This window comes from Opisthocomus hoazin, chromosome 16 (assembly GCF_030867145.1).
Source record: "Opisthocomus hoazin isolate bOpiHoa1 chromosome 16, bOpiHoa1.hap1, whole genome shotgun sequence".
NCBI classification, from domain to species: Eukaryota; Metazoa; Chordata; class Aves; order Opisthocomiformes; family Opisthocomidae; genus Opisthocomus; species Opisthocomus hoazin.
In genome coordinates, this window is record NC_134429.1 from 20356980 (window position 1) to 20375381 (window position 18402).

At 49.3% G+C, this 18402-nt stretch overlaps 1 protein-coding gene across 1 annotated transcript; it reads right to left on the minus strand.

Annotated features, from left to right (window-relative positions):
• Positions 1-822: 822 nt before the first annotated feature.
• Positions 823-10759, minus strand: LOC104329327 (uncharacterized). The gene is made up of 7 exons (XM_075437288.1): positions 10653-10759; positions 10156-10342; positions 9778-10039; positions 5143-5279; positions 1503-1624; positions 1207-1372; positions 823-1106 (listed from the first exon to the last, which is right to left on the minus strand). The coding sequence occupies exons 1-7, from the start codon at positions 10716-10718 to the stop codon at positions 853-855; spliced, it is 1194 nt and encodes a 397-aa protein (XP_075293403.1). The 5' UTR covers positions 10719-10759; the 3' UTR covers positions 823-852.
• Positions 10760-18402: the final 7643 nt, after the last annotated feature.

The window sequence follows — 18402 nt, forward strand, 5'->3', positions numbered from 1 at the left end:
CCTCCAAGGACAGTAATGAACTCGCATTCTCCCCCGGTGCTAGGGTACTAACAAGTAAATACAATTTGTACACCTGCCTTTCATGGAAAGCTTTAATATTACCTCTTGTAAAATCGACAATGCAGCCGTAACTTTCTTTCCTATAAGGATATAAAAATGAGCTTTTGCCTTTATGAAAGGCATACATATCCTGAACCTCACAAACACTACTCTGACTCTGTGAGCAAGACATCCTGAGGAATTTCCTCTACGTAGTTTGAGTTAGAGTTTAACCATTTTCCGAGCATGCTCAGTACAGTCTACAAATATTATAGAACCCGTTACGGCACCCATAGGAAAGCTAGGTTTTCAAAAGTGTCCAGTCAGACTGGCTGCTCTGCTCGAGACACCCTGGGTCCCCACGGCTGCAGCCGGGCAGTGCAGGTGTGGACAGCTTGGGACGCTTCGGAGCCTCGGGTGGGACAGGTCAGGTCAGCAGGAAGGCTCCTCCTGAGCGGACACTTTTGAAAACGCTAGCCTGAGCGTCTTAGAAGTTACTGCTTTCTCAACAGATACACGCACACAACCTCACTAAGGTTAAGAACAGGCGGTGTTCCTCTCTGAACAACTCCTCTCAGTCCTCCTAGCAGGAGGATTACATCTCGTATTCTTCTAGAATAACTTTCTCTCCACGTGGTGGGATTGTTTCAGTCCTTCTGGAAGAAGGGAAGCAGACATCCAAGCATAGTAATGCTCTGCAAAAGGAAAACATTCTTCCCTACTCATGAGAGGAGCGGGGGGACTTGTATGGCAAGTCACCATCTCCTCTGGAGTACGAGCAATGTCCAGGAAACACAGAAGTGTACTCTCGGCCTACCAAGGCCTCCAGAGGCTGCCGGAAGGTTTCAGTGCTGCTTGTTTTGCCGGGGGCTGGTGGGTGGAAGCGGGTGCAGAAGAAGAACCAGAGTCCTTAGGCATTGCTTGTGACCTCTGGAAATGGCAGATCAGCTTCATCCGGGTTTCTGCGTTTGCCGAGTGGAGAGACAGGAACTGCAGAGCTTCCTTGAGGCACCAGGCATACCCTTCGCAATAATCCTGCTGCAGGCTTTTGGCAGATGCTGCAAAAGCTGCAAGGGCAGAGGAGGAGAGAAGTGTTACACGGGGAGACTCAGGCTGGAGTTTTGCCTAAAAGCAAGGGCAGCGTGCACGATGGGGGGCTGTACTCACCTCGGCTGTATTTCAGGTAGCTGACGGTCATCTCCAGGATGTCGGCTTTCTCCAGCTTGGAGTTGGGCTGGTGCCTCTGGAACTCCTTCTCCAGGAGCAGTTTCAGCTGCTCGATGCTGCTGTTAATCCGGTCGCGGCGCAGTTTTTCCACAATTGGCTTCCTGAGCTGTAACACAGAAAGGGAAGAGGACGGTTAGTGTGAGACTTCCCCCTTCCCATCTCTGTGTAACTCGCTGCTAAAGGAGCTTGGCCCTTAGCTCTTTGCCCTCGCAGTCACAGAGGCAGCAGATACTTACTCTGTTCTTCTCTTTGGGTGTTAGGATTTCCAGGGAGAGAGCACTGGGTGCCATTATCCCAAGTGCTGGTTTCAGCTCGGAGCTTGCTGGTGAGCGGGTGGAGAAGGGAGCCGGGAGCTCCTCTATTTATACGCAGCGGCTGCATGCAAATGTATGGGTCCTGGGCGACTTCGAGTTTCCCACAGTCGAGAGCCAATCCACGCACGCCCCGGGACAATAGCGGAGGCATCTATTACAGCATGGCAAATCGACTGTGAATTGCCTGGGGATAATACCCTGCTCCCAAAGGAGCAGGTGGACTGGGGAGTGTGGGACACAATAGGGCTTGGCATTACCGCGCTGGGGTAAGAACGTGGGAAAGCGTTCGCCGTCATTATAATCAAACTTCTGCCTGGTGTTGGGAACGTCAACATCTCAATGTGCTGCTTTTTCCCAGGCTGTGGTGAAATTAAGCACAGAAGACTGATCCCAGGAAGAGATAATGCTCTGTGCCCGCGACCATAAGAGAGGTTGAAAAGGAAAAGATGCTGAATTAGAGGGACTAAACCTTTTCATTGACATTAAACCGTGCTTAGATGAATACAGTACCAGATAATTTTTGGGCAACTAAAGACTAAAATCAAGGGAAGAAACTTTAAAGCAATTTGCGCTAAGCAGTTAGGTTAAAATATGTTGTTCTCCATTGTTTAAATACTTTTTAAGTCCCTCTACAAGTTATATTCGGAGCTCTTCCTTGCCTTTTTAGGGGTAATCTGGGCCTTCCTGTGGTACCCCATGACATGTAATGATTATGATGCCTTTCCCAAACAAGTCTGATTTAATTTCATGCCACTTTGCAAATGCCTCACGGTTCCCTTGGTCCCGAGTCTCCACGTGGAGCACCTAAATATATTTTCCCCTTACAGATGACTGAGATGCAGTCAAAAGTCAATTCTTGTCTATTACTCTGCTTGTATTATCCCACTTGCAGAATGTAAATGCAGGTGCTAGGATGTCCGGTGACTCTGCAGTCTTGGGCTTGCTCGGTATTTGTGCCACGCGTATTGCGATGAACACGGGTAACGAAGTGGAAAGGACCAGATAGAATCCAGGATTAAAGCTGCTTTTTTGAGACTTTTTTTTCAGGGTGTTCTTGTTTGCCTGCTCAGGTCTGCTGTTCCCCCTCTCCCCAGCACAATCCAATACAAAGCCAGTCACATTTAAGATCTGTCAGTCAGGCATGTGAGGCTTTGTATTGACAGATTCCCAGTTACGCTTTATGGTATACATCGTTCAGCGATAGCGTGTGGAGCTCTGTGGGTTTAACGGGAGCTGTGCATGGGCATATTTTTTTGTTGTTTAATGCGTGTTGTGTGGTCAGAGGCTAGAACAGGGAGCAAACCTAGATTATGCTAATAGGGTGTCAGGTCAGGGATGTTATTTTTGAATATCTGTTTGTTACTAAGACAAAAACCTGAAAACGAACTAGCGCTCTCCTGTGTCTGTTTCAAAACCAGAAAGGAAACCTTCCATTTCGCTGCCAATTGCAGTCAGCCTGCTTCACCTGCCCTCAGCATCCCTCTCAGTAAGCCAGGACCAGAACCTGTGTCTGTGGGGATGTAGCGAGCAACGTGTTCCTGCACACATAGGGTTGTTGCATAAAAGGATATGATCCTGCACAGGATGATCCTGTAACTAGTTATTAACCCGAAGCTTACAAAGCCCCTTTGAACTTCCTGGCTTCTCGTGGCAGTTCATTCTCCCCTCCTCCCTTTCCAACCCAAAGGTATTTTGTGTTTAGATGGATCACGTAGGGGGTAACAATTTTAATTGCTGATGGTTGTCAAAAACCTATAATTGAACAGGGAGTATGAGTCCTGTTCAAAATCAGTTCCCTGAGCTATTTTGTCAGCTTGCAAGCGGCATTATTACTCACGGCCGGGGCAATCCCTGGCTGCATGTACTTGTGCCATTATTGGAGCGCAAAGTCAAGCACAGGGCTTTGTACGTCTCTCTCGGGTCACGTGAGATGGAGTGGACAGCAGGTCCTGCCACGCACCGTACGGCAAGGAATATGTTTGCAGCAGCAGCGGGCAGAGCGAGATGGGAGGGAAGCTTTGACCCAATTTTCAGTTCTGGAAATATGAAATGAGTGGGTTTAAATAATGCCATCCTATCCCCAGCACAATGCCCCTGCGCTCCAAAGGGCTAAACCAGCTCCCAGTGATTAAAGCATTAGCCCTTCCTTGAAGTGCTGGGCAGATGGTGCAGCAGGCGTTGGCTTTCTTCTCGGGACCCACAGAGGCACACTTCTTTTGTTGGCAGTTTAACACTGTGAATGGGGCAATGTGGGAAATCCTCGCAAGGGTGGACTTGCACCATCTGATGTGAATGGTGAACTGGGCACGCTGCCTTGCAGCCAGCTCGCAGACAACAGCCCTCTGGGCTCACAAACTCCCAGCTTCTCTCCCCCTCTCTCTGTCAGCTGAAAAGATAGCAAAGCTTCGGCTCCCCCTTGCTTCACCTACCCTCTGTACGCTGTTGATGGAGAAAAGAGAAACAAATATCTTCCCTTGCCACGTCTGGTTTGATTCTTAAGGCCTGAAAACCTAGTGGCAATGATATTTCCCAACTGATGCTTCAGAATAATAAATTTTCTAGACTAAGGCTGTCCCTAGAATATATTCGTTATGGAACAGGGTGCAGTATGCACTTTTTGCAAGGATTTTGGTGACGAAAAAATTCCTGTGCCTTGGGCAGTTCAGTTGCTCGTTGTTAAAAGTCTGTAACTAGTTTGCTCAGTTTGCGCTTTTTTAAAATTCAGCTGTTGGCGCAGTTGTCTGTCCCACAGAAGCACGTGTTTGATCCCAATCCTTGTCACTGTCCTTCATCTCTCTGGGAGGAGTTTGTGCTTCCCTCTGACTGCTGATGCAGAGCCAGAATGAAAGATTGATTGATTGAGGCTCAGAAGCAGGGGTTTCCCTGGTTTTGGAATGAAGGATTGAAAGAAACAAATCCCAAAAACTGCCAAACATGTGGAGTTGACTAAATAATGTTCACAGACCAAATAATGTTGACTAACTAATGTCTCCCTTCTTTGGAGGCTGGTGTAAAATCTGGACCTGCTCCTGCGAGACGACAGCTATGCTGTGGGCAAAGAGGCTTCCTTTCTTGGTGGCCTTGTTCCACTGTAAATCACATCACAGCCGTGAGCTGCATCGTGAAGATGCAGTCTTCAAAATCACACATGAAAGCAGAGAGGGGTCTCCACCCTGTCTTGGTACAGATACGAAAAGCTTAAGGGGAAACAGAATCTGCAAACGATTGTCAGTATCTGTACTTACAGACCTCGCGTCTCGGGCAGGAGTCCTGGCTTTTCCTAAGGCAGGAACCACCACGTTGTCTCCGACTGTAGATGCTCACCCTTTGACCCTGAGCTATGGTGTGCAGTCTGTGTGCCCCAGATTGCTTTGAGCTGAGGAGCAGCCGCAGAGGAGCCGGGAGAGGTAACTCGCCAGCCCCAGGACTATCATCGGTAGGCTTGTGTTCACCATAGCCCATCAATCAAAACAGCTGGAGGACCGTGAGTCTGGGAAACTGGTACTGGGCTACGGAGCTTTCCGGTACGCAGGTGGCAATTTCAGCCCAGGTGCAGACTTACTACATGTGCTGTTTTCACCAAAGCTGCTACTACTTGTAATACCAATTGGCAGCTTTCTTAGCCCCTCTGATCCGTAGCTTTCCGTGGAGAGGAACCCGGTGTATTGCAGTGCAGCAACAGGTCGGGAGGAAAGCGGGCTATTAGATCAGAGTACAGAAAACCAGAATTTCATTGTCTATGTTATGCAGATCTAAAAAGAAGTGCTCCTGTACATCTGGGGCTGTACTTACAGCAAACAACTTGATGGCTTAAAGCTTTCCTTTCTGTCTCACTTTTAGAGCATTTTTATTTTAGAGCATTTTCTACATTCATGTCAGACTGTCTCACAAATGCTATTGATGGCGTTTTTAAAGAAATAATTACGATTTTTATTTTTTCTGTGCCTTCCTTAAATGGTTTAAAATCTTTCTGACAACCCCTCTCGAGACACCTATTTAGTGTCAAAGAGCATAACGTTCCCAAGTTTTAAAAGGGCTCTGGCATAATACTGATCGATCAATGTGCTCCTTGGGAAAATAGCTCTCCAGATGGTCTATCGGGACAGGAATTGCTGGTCATCACAATGCAGAGCCAAAAAGCGTCACTAATGTGGGCTGTTGTGAGGCACGCTTCCTTTGTGGTCCCTTTGAATGTCATAAATAGGGAAGAAAGTGTGGGAAACTCTGAGAAACTCAGGCCCACACTCTGAGGTTAATAGGGGCTTTGTCAGGAGAGTATTCCTGGGCTGTGGGATCAGCATAATAAACAACATCTTCCCTAAGGGCGGGAATGTGCTGGAGCAGGGGAGGGTCACCCCAGGGGATGGAGGAGCAAGAAGCAACTTTGCGTTCAATTAGTACGAGTGATAATAATTAATAAATTGTAAACATAACCTTTGCTGTGCGAAGACTGGTGAAACTGGAGGTCTGGCTTTTAGCTCTCAATTAATTGGTAAATTAAAGTCCACAGGGGCACGTCTTTGGCTGGCGAAAAACAGAAGCAGTGCACTTGCACCAGCCATGGATCTTGACTCCCTGGAGCAAATGGAGGCTTCCTGGTGGGGTTTGGTTTCTCCCCCCTGCCCAGAAAGAAAGCGCTTGCTGTTTCCTTCCCTTAATACCACTCTGCAAGCGGTAGGTCTGAATCTCACGTACGCCAACAGCTGAGCACGATCGGCTCCCCCGCTATAGCCGGAGCAATGCAATACGGCCTCCGTGTAAATGCGAGTCAGACCCTGTGGTCTGAGGGACGGTGGCTGTGTCTCTCCAGGCTTGTGCCAATATGGGTGGCAGGAATTCTGGGCTGAGAAGCCTGACTGGGAGCTCACTGGGGTTTTGCACAGTCGTCACTTCTATGGCCTGTTGTTGTGTTACCCTAGAACTGGAGGGACCGGGTTCAAATCCAGCAGTTTCCAGTTTGTGCAGCTCTTATTTGGGTTCCTTTTCTCTTTTCTGCTTATGCTGTCAGTTTTAAACGCACTGCAGTGATGCTGCCAACTGTGACCTTCACATGTGGTGTACTGGGGTGGTGCCACATGAGCTGCAGATGCCACATAACAGCAGCAGACCTCTCCCTGCCCCGTGTGACTCCATTCCTCGTCCCTGTGGTGCACAGTCAGGTTGTGCTGTGCTGTGGGGCACGTTGCATTGTGACTGAGTCTGAACTCCCTCAGACTTCCTATCCGCAAGCTAGGCTAGATTTCAGAATGCCCAGGCGTGGATGAACAGCTGGAGTTTTGCTGGGATTCAGAAGCTTCTACTAATTGACAAAGGCAAGTTGAGCACAGCAAGGTGGAGTGACTTTTCAAGATCACTTAAGTAGCCACAAATTCTAAAAATATCTCTTCTGAATTATTTAGTCGTTCGTTAAGAAGCTCAGCTCTATCTGCAGCATTGGTATCAGCTCCTAGTGAACTGCAGGACTACCAAAACCCCACCTTGTATTGCACTGGCAGATGGATGAAGAGCACTCAACCATCTTGTGCGTTCAGGGTAAAGTAAGAACCAAAATGATTCACACAGCCGTGATGAGGTAGAGCACTACGTTCGTGACCTGGCTAGCTGGCTTTTTGGTCCTTTCCATACGTATAACAAAGGGTTTAATTACAAATCATGTGAGGACTGGCCAGGTGCAGCTAGCAGTGTTTAAATGCAGTTTGATCTTGTCGGTTTATCAGATCTGAGCCTGCTTAGTGCTTAACTAAGCAGCCATTTGACAAGATCAGATCTTCTAGGTTTCCTTTCATTTAAGGAAAAAAAGCATATGTTAGAAACAAAGTTTTTCATGGCATCTCTCCCAGGGGATCTGAGGAGAGCTGAAATTGTTGATCAGTGGTGTTTCATGCTGTTACTGGATCTCTGGAAGAATGAGAGGGTTCCCTGTCACATACCCAAATCAATGTGTTGCCGTGGTTAGATAACAGTTTTGTGAACTGATTGCTTGTGCGGATTTGTTTTACGTTGAAGAGAAGGGAAAATAAGAGGTTAATAGTCCCCACTGAGCAATGAATGGGAACTCTTCTGAGCAAAAGTGAGTGACTGTTACTGGGGAAAGTGCTGTGTTTTGGAGAGACTTGGTATCTAAGGCGCTCGAGGTGGCTTTAGGATCCACTTCTCGTGCTTTTCTTCCTGCTTCCCCAAACACATTCTGAATCCCTTTTTGCTTGTTCACCTCAGCCCTTCCCTCTTTGTGTAGCTGTGTGGGAGCAGGGCAAGCACATCCCTTAGAGCACATGCTCCTCTTCCTCGCATCACCAGAGCGTGGCTGAATTCATCCTTGGGAGACAGGAATCACGGCCCACACGCAGGGGATCGCAGAAGGGGCTTGCAGGGCTCGAGCGGAGACCGCGCAGGGATGCTGCAGTGCCTCTCTGGCTGCTTCCCTTGGGTCACCCAGCTGGTGCCAGCCAGGCAGGCTGTTGTGAGCCGCTGTGTAAAAGGATATGCTAGACTGGTTTTCTGAATTGAGACGGGGTGAAAAAATCAAGGGAGGCTCAGCTAAAAGATTCTTGGCAGAGAAACCATCTCTACAACAGGCTGGATAGAAAACATCTTGAAGGCCTGGTGGAGAGTGGCACTTTCTCAACTCTGAGGCGCAGGCCCTATTCATGGTATGTTTTGGGCCCTTAGGTGGATGTCGGAGAAAGAGAATAAACTGTTTGAAGAAAAGAGTATGGGGAAATAATTTCAGAGAGGAAATGCTTTTTCAGTCTCTGTTTGCTATCAAATTATGTATACTTTTAGCCATATATGGGCAGATTTCCCTTCAGTAAAGAAAGCAATCCTGTTGCCTAACAGAATTTGTGTTTAGGTAATAGAAGGTGCGAAAATTAAGAGACAACAAAAACTAGTTCACCCCATTGCAGGTGGTTTGAAAGAGGAGGATGAGATCCCCAAGCAGAGTCAGGTGCCAAACTCTTTGGAAGTTATTCGGAGTTTTGCATGTTGCTACCTCCTAAATGGACAGAAAGTACAAGACTGAAGCCAGGTTGGTGGGTAAAGTAATGGGCAATGGGTGGAAATAAACAGGCTGTGAAATTAGTGCTTTGCTGAAGCCTGGAGAAGTTGCTGTTAAGTATCTGGGTCTACGCCTCTCAGTATCTCACTTCAATTTCACCTCCATTTTAATTTTTGATGACTGTTCCAGAGGTTGCTTCTTTGCAGGATCTGAAATCCTGTTCTGCCAAATGAACTTCACAAATACAAACCCTGTACTGGAATGAAGGGCTCAGAAACACTGCATCTCCTCCTAGCTTCCCCACTGCAGGAGGAGTCTACATCCTGCGCTTCGTTCAGGAGTATTAGCCATGTTAGTGATTTCAAACCAAAGGATTAGTGACTAAAACCATTTTTATTGTATTGAACAGTGAAGACACCAAAGTTGAACATCACACAGGATGAATACATCGCAACTTTATAAAAGCTTTTTAAGCTCTTGAGCATGTTCAGTGAATGATTATAAAGTAGTTGTTGCCTCCCTTCCTCCCCCTTTTCCTCAAGGTATATCACAGGCGTTTCCTTTACAAAAGGCATCGATTCTCCCTCAACTGAGAGCAGCACATACTGACATGAAGAGAGTTTTCCCTAGAGCTATCTGTTCTCATCACAGCTTTCTGTAAGAAGGTATACTAAAAATAGCATGGGAACTTCAGAAGAATCAGCATTACTTAATAGCAACTTTCACTCAAAAGGTAAAGGCTCAATAGTCTCTTTATGATACAAAATACATTCTTCAAAGTGCTCCTTCTTTAGGAAGGTCAATACATTGTCTGGAGACAATGGAGCACTTGAACCAGTGACCCAAGGAGTTAGTAGAAAGATTTCCACTGCCAGCCACAGGCTCAGCAGCCTTGCCACGCAAAAGGGCGATGGAGACCGAAGGGCGTTTGGCTCTCTAAATCACTGCGGAACTTGGTCCTCTCTTTGGCTGGGAGCCACCGATAAAAGCAGCAAATTTGCTGCAAGACACAAACACATTCCTTCACTATGAAGGGAAACAACTCAGTGACCCTCATTTCTTGTGACAGAAAAACAATAACTGCCCCCCTCCCACCTTTGGAAAGCAATGTTTCCTACTTTAAAGAGGAACTATTAAATCACAGGTCCCTCTAGTTTTTGTAGCAAAACATAGGAATAAAGCGAAGTCGAACAGGTCTACCAGGGTCTCCAGATGGTAGGAGCAGCAGCTGTGGTCTTCTGGGCAGGTTGCTTCCTGGCTAACAGACAGGGTGACAGAGGTGGACTACGCAGAGCCAGCGAGTACAGGACATCTGCACCCAGCTGAGCCTTGCAGAAATGCTTGAGTAGCTGCACCTGGGTTTCCTTCTTGGGTTCGTAGTAAGACAGAAAATGCATAGCTTCCTTGAGGCACCGCAGGTATCCACTGTTAAAGTCTTGCTCTAGGCTCTTGTGAATGAACGCTAGAAAAGAAAGGAAGAAGCAAATGCAGTGGGTTAAGGTCATGGCCAAAACATGGCATGGTGGCAATAAGAGCCCGTGGGAGCAGCCTTCACATGGTGTGCAATAGCTGCTCTGCACTCACCTTGGCCCTGCAGCTGGCTCTGCTGCTTCAGGTAGCTGACAGCCACTTCCAGGATGTCGGCTTTCTCCAGCTTGGAGTTGGGCTGGTGCCTCTGGAACTCCTTCTCCAGGAGCAGTTTCAGCTGCTCGATGCTGCTGTTAATCCGGTCGCGGCGCATTTTCTCCACCACCGGCTTCCTCAGCTGTAAGAGAGGTGGAGCAGATTGTTAAGGATTTTCTGAGACCTGACCTACTTTCCCCTGCTGATGCCCTGATATACACGTGTTCAAAGATGCTTTCTTTTGGTAGAAGAGCTTGGTCATGCTGCCTACATGTTCCCTGCTCAACTGAATTTTTATGAGCCTATACAGTCTCCTGTATCTCTTTAACCTCTTTGCCCTCCCCCAGAGCACTTTCTCCCTCCTTGTCTTGTCCCATGTAGTATTTATTTGAGAGCGGCAGCGCATTGCACAGGGCGCAGACCAGCCTTTCCAATCCTGTCAAGCGCTCTACTTTATTCTTTTCTTTTGGCAGCAGTTTCTCCTCCATGTGGATCATGAGGGTGGTACTGGGAGCCATTCTTCGTGCTCTCGGCGCTGGGCAGAGACCCCCACGGTGGGCTGCTGTGCCGAGCGTAAAGGCTGCGCTTCCGTGCTTACCGACTGCCTCTATTTATACGTCGGGGAGCTTCAGCAGAGACGTGAGTCTGGGGATGGCTGGTGTTTCCCACAGCCACGCAGCCAATCCAGGCCCCCAGCTGAACAATAGAGGAAGCCTCTGTTAGCGCATGGTACACTGAGTGCAAATGCCCCGGAGAGAATAACCTTCTGCCCAGGCTGACTGGTGGAGCGTGCGGCGTGGCTCTTTGGGGCTGCCCAGGGATCTGGGAAAACGCTGACCCTCCAGCTGCTTGTCTGGGACGCGCTGCCTTCCCGGGGCCCTGCGTGTGCCCGTCGTGTTGGTGGCGTGGAGGAGGCACGCGTCGGGGGGAAGGAGGGAGAAGGAGGAGAGGGGGAGCACTGTTAGGGTCAAGTTCAACAGCACCAGGGCATCTCTCGACCCGTTCTAGAGAGGGCACGTTACAGACGGCCTCCCAGGTGCCATCTGCCAGCGTGTGGGTGCATTTGTACTGGTCGATCCAGTCATCACACTGTTAACGGGTGAGCCAAAGTGTCACTGGTGTGAAGCGACAGGTTGGTTTGCACAGTGCTTCTAAATGCTGTGGAGAATCTGCAGTCGGGCTGGTGGGATGTTGGACTGACAGGGTGAAGAAAGAGGGAGTGGGAAGCAAATGGAAATGGTGACTCTGTTTCTCTCTTTACACGCTGAGGTCTGTGAGCCTGTTGCACCAGTGTTCCCATTGCCTTTATTAAGGACAACCACCCACCTCCTAGCAGAACTGGGCCCATGCCTAGTCACCCCGCAGCTCGCTCTTGTCCCTTCTCAACTCTTTCTTTCATATGGGCATTTACAAGAATGGTGGTTAAGGTGGGCTGACAGAGCCCTGGAACAGGCTGCCCAGAGGGGCTGTGGATTCTCCTTCTCTGGAGGTATTCAAGACCCACCTGGACGTGGTGCTGTGCAGCCTGCTCTGGGTGACCCTGCTTGGGCAGGGGGTTGGGCTGGGTGACCCACAGAGGGCCCTGCCAACCCCAAGCATTCTGTGATTCTGTGAAGAATAGCACCAGATTCGACTCAGCAGCCCTAGCCTTGGGAAGTCAGAGGCATGTTGTGAATGGGATTTAGCAGCAGAGGCCCATCTTCAGACCTCACCAAGGAGGTCAGTTCTGCTTCTTGCAGAGATTTCTGGTGTGCTCCGGTCTCGTCTGACCAAGGAGCATCGCACTGCCCCGCTGCAGAACGGACCTGCCGCAGTTTGCAGAACGTGGGATCTCAGAGACCACCTGGTTGCCTCCCTGTGTAACCTTCAGCATGTCATCCCCACTCCATTTCCTTAGCTGGAGAAGGGGGATAGTGCTGCTTGCTTGTATTTGCATGACAATTTCAGTTAAAATTAAGCAAACATTATTTCCTTTGTGGTAAAGGCAAGAAAAAGAATGAAGCTGTGTGGACAGTTTAGGTCAGTTCTGATTTTGTCTTACAGGAAAAATCTCTGCCTGGATGCAGTCCTTGAGGCAGCACCAAAAATAACCCAGGACCTACCTGAGGAGAGCTGCGCTGCATCGTGCCGTCTGAGCATCGAGCCGGCAGCGCCCGGGGCAGGGGCATGCTCATCTGCTCCCTGTGTGCTGCTTGTGAGGATCTGGAAGGGGAAACGCTGGAGGGAAGCGTGCAGTGAGGTGAGAAAGCCACAGAAAATTTCTTACTTGGAAATCCTGAAGTGAAGCCTGAGTTTAATGGGGAGTTGACAGGAAGGAGGGATGTGTCACTGGAATCGCCAGCTCTGTGGATTTCATTGTAGGGGTCTGAATGGGCTCAGCTCTTTGTTCAGGGCAGATGTTGTCCTCGGAGCCCTTTATTCCCTGTGTTGTGGGAAAGCCAGGAGACGAGACATCTCATGAACACTTTGAACCGGTCAAAGGATTATGATACAAAGTAAGATACAGCTCAGAGACCGTGCCCTAGCTTTTGCCAGCTAAAAGAAGGTGTTGCCCTTTCTCCTGTACTCTTTGGCTGGCCTTCCTCCCGAAGTCCTGTGTTAGCCCTCTCCTAGCAAGGGAGCAATGGTGGCAGGCCTTGAAGCTAGGAGCAGACAGGTAGACATGTACCAAACTACCTGAAGAGACTCGTCGGTGTCAGAAAACCTCCCTTCCCCAGCTCCTGAGAAGCAGCCCTGACCTTTATTGCTGTATTATAACTGATAGCCAGATGGTCTTTTGGGAGTTGGATTCTTTCCCTTTAAATCATTCAGGCTCAAGCACCGTCACTAATGTCGTGAGTAGTTGCAAGGCACACTTCTATTGTCCCAACAAGAAATGTTATCAATGGGGGAAAAGTATGGGAAACGCGGAGAAATTCAAACCCACGCAGCCTGGTGCTAATAACCCCTTTGTGGAGCCTGCGCTCCTGTCGAGGCACCATGATCTCACATGGTTTTTTTCACCACGTAAGGCTGAAAAGTGCAGGTTTGGCCGTGCAGGCAGGGGCTTCTCGGATCTCTTCACGGGGCGGTGTGGGGCGAGGGGGCAGAGGGTGGGCAGCGGGCACACCGAGCTCAGCGGCGGCACTGGCTGACCCGGGGGCTGCTGCTTTGCATCCCCCTGCCCCGGTTTGCTCTGCTGGGAAACGGGAGCGGTGCTGAGCCGGGGTCTGTCGGGGGGTTAGGGAGGGGGCTGAAGCAGCCCTGTGCTTTTCTGGCATCAGTTAGCGCTACAAGGATGGTGAGGGGACTGGAACATCTCTCCTACGAGGAGAGGCTGAGGGAGCTGGGCTTGTTCAGCCTGAAGAAGAGAAGGCTGAGAGGGGACCTAATAAATGCTTACAAATATCTGCAGGGTGGGTGTCAGGAGGATGGGGCCAAGCTCTTTTCAGTGGTGCCCAGCGACAGGACAAGGGGCAACGGGCACAAACTGAAGCAGAGGAAGTTCCATCTGAACATGAGGAAGAACTTCTTCCCTCTGAGGGTGACGGAGCCCTGGAACAGGTGCCCAGGGAGGCTGTGGAGTCTCCTTCTCTGGAGATATTCCAGCCCCGCCTGGACAAGGTCCCGTGCAGCCTGCTGTAGGTGACCCTGCTTTGGCAGGGGGGTTGGACTAGATGACCCACAGAGGTCCCTTCCAACCCCTACCATTCTGTGATTCTGGGTACTGCTGAATCCCCAGGAGAGCAAAGTGGAGGAGCAGCAGCCCTGGGGATGGTGCTCCTCTGCAGTGGAAGTGCTACTGGTGGCCTCTTCTCGCCGTCTCGCTGGGGAGTTTCTGTCCTCCCCATCCACTGAGAGCCTGGCAGAGATGCTTCTTCCCCGGGACACCCCTTTGTCATCTCGGCTGCCAGGGCCTTGCGGGGTCTGTCCTGCGTGCAGTCTGCTCTCAAGCAGGCTTGGCTCTCCTTCGGGCCAGCCCACAGCTAGCCTTGCTGGTGAGGCTTGCTGATGTGGGGAGAAGGGAAGGCTTTTTAGCACCAAGCTAGCTCTGATCTCGCTTTCACAGGGGATGCGCTAGCGCAGCGTCACTGAGGAAGACGGTGGCAATGAGAACACCGACCAGGGTCCCAAGGAGACCTGTCCTGACACGTCCACATGGCAACTGAATGCTTGATAAAACTACTGGGTCTGTATGTTGTGCCACACTGCTGCCTTACTATTGCCAGGTGGACGTGTCCTAATGTTTAAGATTCTTGGATTTTAGTGCTGCAGATCCCTGCAGTGTTACCACATCCCTTCATCATCCTCATACTCTTATGACCGGGATCTTGGATAAGGTCTGAAAAGACAGGGTGCTGCCAGTTTGAGGTGAACCCCACAGATCCTTGGACAGTTTTCAATCTAGGAGCCACGGCTTGTTTTGGTGTCACAGACGAAGATCCCTTCTCCCAGCCCCCTCGGCGCACCTAACCCTGCCTACCACGTTCTGCTCAGGGTGTTTCAGTGATGTTGCATTCTACAGAGTAAATAGTTTAAAAAATGGTTTGGCTTGGGAGGTGGTATATAAAGAAATTATCCTGCAGAACTTGCTATTCAGGACTGGCTTCTCCTGCCCTCACAAGCCGAGCATAATTCTGCTGTCTGAACCAACAGAGCAGAAGCGTAGTGAAATCTGCCGCTTTCAGGGGAAAAGGTTTTGTTGTTATTAGACCTATTGTATAAAATATTCCATTAAATGTCATTAGCATGGCATTATCTTGCCTCCTTTAGACATTAGAACCCTGGCAAAAAGGGGTCTCTTATTACTGTAAAGTACATTCTTCACGGATTTAACCTTTTTTAATTAATTTTTCTTTAGATCCAGAATGCTTAATATACTGCCGCTCCCAGGTGTGTAAGTGAAGGAAAGCGGACTTTGATCATTAAGAAACATATGAGACAATTTGATCTGCATTTTCAGGGTTGTTAGAGGCAGAAGCAATTTCTGTAGCTGCTTGTGAGGGTGACCCTGAAATAGTCGTGCACCGAGGACATAGTCTTTCTACAGTGAGTATTACACGTAATTAAAAATTAAGGAGAATTTATTATTTTTCTGCCCAGCTGAAATTCCCACAAGGCACCTCTCGGCATATTCAAGAGTGCACAAGAGGGATTTATTATTTCCTGGTATATTGACTCTGAAAGGTCTGGGGATTACAGCTGCTTTGCACATGAATAGCTGGAGTGTGTTGTACAAAAGGCATGGGCTGTGGGATAATGGGCTTGGATGTGGGAAAGCGCTGACCCTGGGGGAGAGCAGGCTGGTGCCTGATGGCAGGAATCAATTATGTCTCAAAGGAACACATTGCCCCGGGAGCAGGCTTTGCGGGAGCCACCACGTTATGTGTTTACCACCCTCCTCCTTCAGAAACCCACACGGAACAGCCACAGAACGTATCCTAACTTTCTGCTTTTGCCGGGGGACTCGGCTGCACCTTGCTCTGCAGCTGCGCCAGTCAGTGCTAGGTTAGCTCTGATCTCGGTGACGTGACTGCTCCGCACCTCGGCCACAGGGCAGGGACCCCGTTTGGCTCCCACGCGCTGCCGGAGGGGTCTGAGGTTGGCTCTGAAGCACCCCAGACACTGCTGAGTTCAGTGGGAGCACACGCTGCCCGGAGCCCCCTGCAACACGCAGACCCCCGTCCCCTGCTCGGCTCTGGGCAAGGCAGGAGGACAGCCTGTCGCTGACAGGAGGGCAGGGAGCGAACACAGAAGAGTTCAGGCACTTCCTTCCTTGTTTTGGGGTTTTTTGGGAAGACAGTGGTATTCTGTTCTTACAACGGGCTCAGCATCTCCGAGGATCTGGCATCACTGCCAGCTTTTCAAATGTCAAAATTTGGGCTTCAAGAAATGGGCTGAAATTCATAGGGATTTAACAAAAACATTTTGATGTTTCTAATAAAAATAGAAGTATTTTGATGGATTTTTTTATTTATTACTGAGCATTTGGACTTTGTTTGGATTGATATAATTAATTGTTTCTCTTTATAGAATCATGAGGCTTGGACGTGAAGTCTTACTGAAGGCCAGCAGTATTATGCGTCTCGTGATAAGAATCACAAGGCTTACCAAAGAGTGCTGCCAAGCATTTTGGCAGGGAGAAGGTGTCCTGCAGAGCGAATATTTCAGAGGAGCAGGTTGAGAATTGGGCGTGTGGTTCCTGAGGTCTGGCCCCGACAACCGCTTGCTGTCATTGACAAGATGGAGATGGTGTGTTCGTGCCAGATAGGAGGGCAGTCACCTCTCCCCTTTTATAAGAGCAGCAATTAATCCTATCTGCATGTGTCAGACATTTAATCACTCAACTCCTAGCTAGGGCAGCGGTGGAGGGGGGAGATAAGTCACAGACTTCCCTGGTGTCCCCTGAGCCTCATTTGATTGTTCCCTACCTTGGGACAAGTTTGTAACCTGCAGCTGATTCTCTTTTACACCCCAGCAGATTTATTTATGCCCCTTCCCTTGGGCTCAGCCTGAGCTTTGAGATGTAAGCGCCCGCGGGATCCACGCTCTCCTGCTTGGCGGCCGTCTGTCACCGTGCTGCGGGGCACAGTGGACCTGTGTCTGGAGAAACTGTCCTGGGGCTCGGAGTCAGGTCCTGCCCTGCCAGGCATGTGGGGTTTGGAGGACTGAGGAACATCTCTGCTGTGTTCAGCTGGCAGTAGAAGGAAGAGATCATGTCTGAGAAAAGCAAGCACCTGCCTTGCAGGCAAGAATGGTTTTTCCAAAGCTAGATAACCTAGTTAAGAATAGCAAAGGGGCACATGCAAGAACTGACAGACCTTGGTCCATTCAAGGCAGAGTTGGATGCCCTCATCACTGCACCACAGGGCAAGGCACCTTGTCAGATGCTGGGATCGGGGGAATCCAGTGCAATAAACAGAACCAGACTCTGAAGAAAACAGTCCATAGAGGGTTAAGAATAGGACCAGGACCCCCAGAACACCTCCGGTGTAGCTGGTAGCACGAAGCCCCCGGGAGCTGCCACCAGGAGACTGGGTGGACGACTCCTGCTTGCGATCAGTGACCAGCGCACAACACTGCAGCTGCGGATGGCACCGGACTGCTGCCTAAAGCAGTACGGCTCCTTTCTCCTGTCGAAGTCACTGGTTTTATTCAGGCCAAGTGTCCAAGGCCTGAAATTCCCTTATAAACTGGGAAAGTTTGTGTAACTCGGGGCACACCGCATCCTCTGCTCCAAGGAGCTCCAAGCCCGGAATAACCGTAACCGCTGGGACGCCGCTGATCAGAATTAGATGCTGCTGACAGATGGATCTGCACAAGGACTAAGGACAGCTGCAGCTTAAGGCTGAGATTTTGGTAGGTCTTTAGGAGTGTGAAAAAACAAATGCAAACTTAGTTTACTTTCTAGAGAGATCTAGTTGGTTTCTGTCCAATAGATCATGGAGTATTTCCTGATCCAGGGTTTGAGTGCATCTTCCTTTTCAGCCATTTCCTGGGCTTGAACAAATTGTCCTAAATAACATTTTCAAAAACCACTACTGAACTTTAGTCCAAAGGAGAACTTTTGCATCTGCTGATCTCGGTGGTGCATGACTGCAAGTGTGGTCCAGGCCAGTAATCCAAATTCTCCCACAAGCCAGGGAGTTGGCTCCTTTTCAGAGAAGCCAAAGCTAATTAAAACAAAAGTGGGTGCTGAGCATCTTTGCAAACCAGATGTCTCAAATAGCCCCTTGGCAATAGAAGCACTGCAACCAGTAGGCTGTGTGAAATACTGACATTTTGGTTTTCTCCTGTCGGCCTTATTTTTCTTTCTTTGTAAAACATTGCTAATAATACGTCCTTATCTCACAGAGGAGGTTGCCGAGAATTCATTAGCTGGTATTTGTAAAGCACTTTGAAAATGCAAAGCCAGTGCATTATTCCTAGTCTCCTGGATGCTTTCCATGTTATTAAAATCAGGATTTCAGAAAGGCTTATCGGGGATCAAAACAGCATCCCAAACTTGAAAGGAAGCAAGACTGTTAAACCACCAACGGTCGCCTCCCCCTCCGGCCAGATGTTAAGCCCGAAGGAGCTGGAGTGGCACAAGGAATTGCTTTCCCAAGTTCCCCCAGCTGGGCTGACAGGCCCTGATCAATGGTTTTCTCTGCAGTGAGTGCTATGCAGATGGTCTACCCAGAGCAAGGGTTTTGTGCCGTACAAAGGGAAGTCAAACACCGT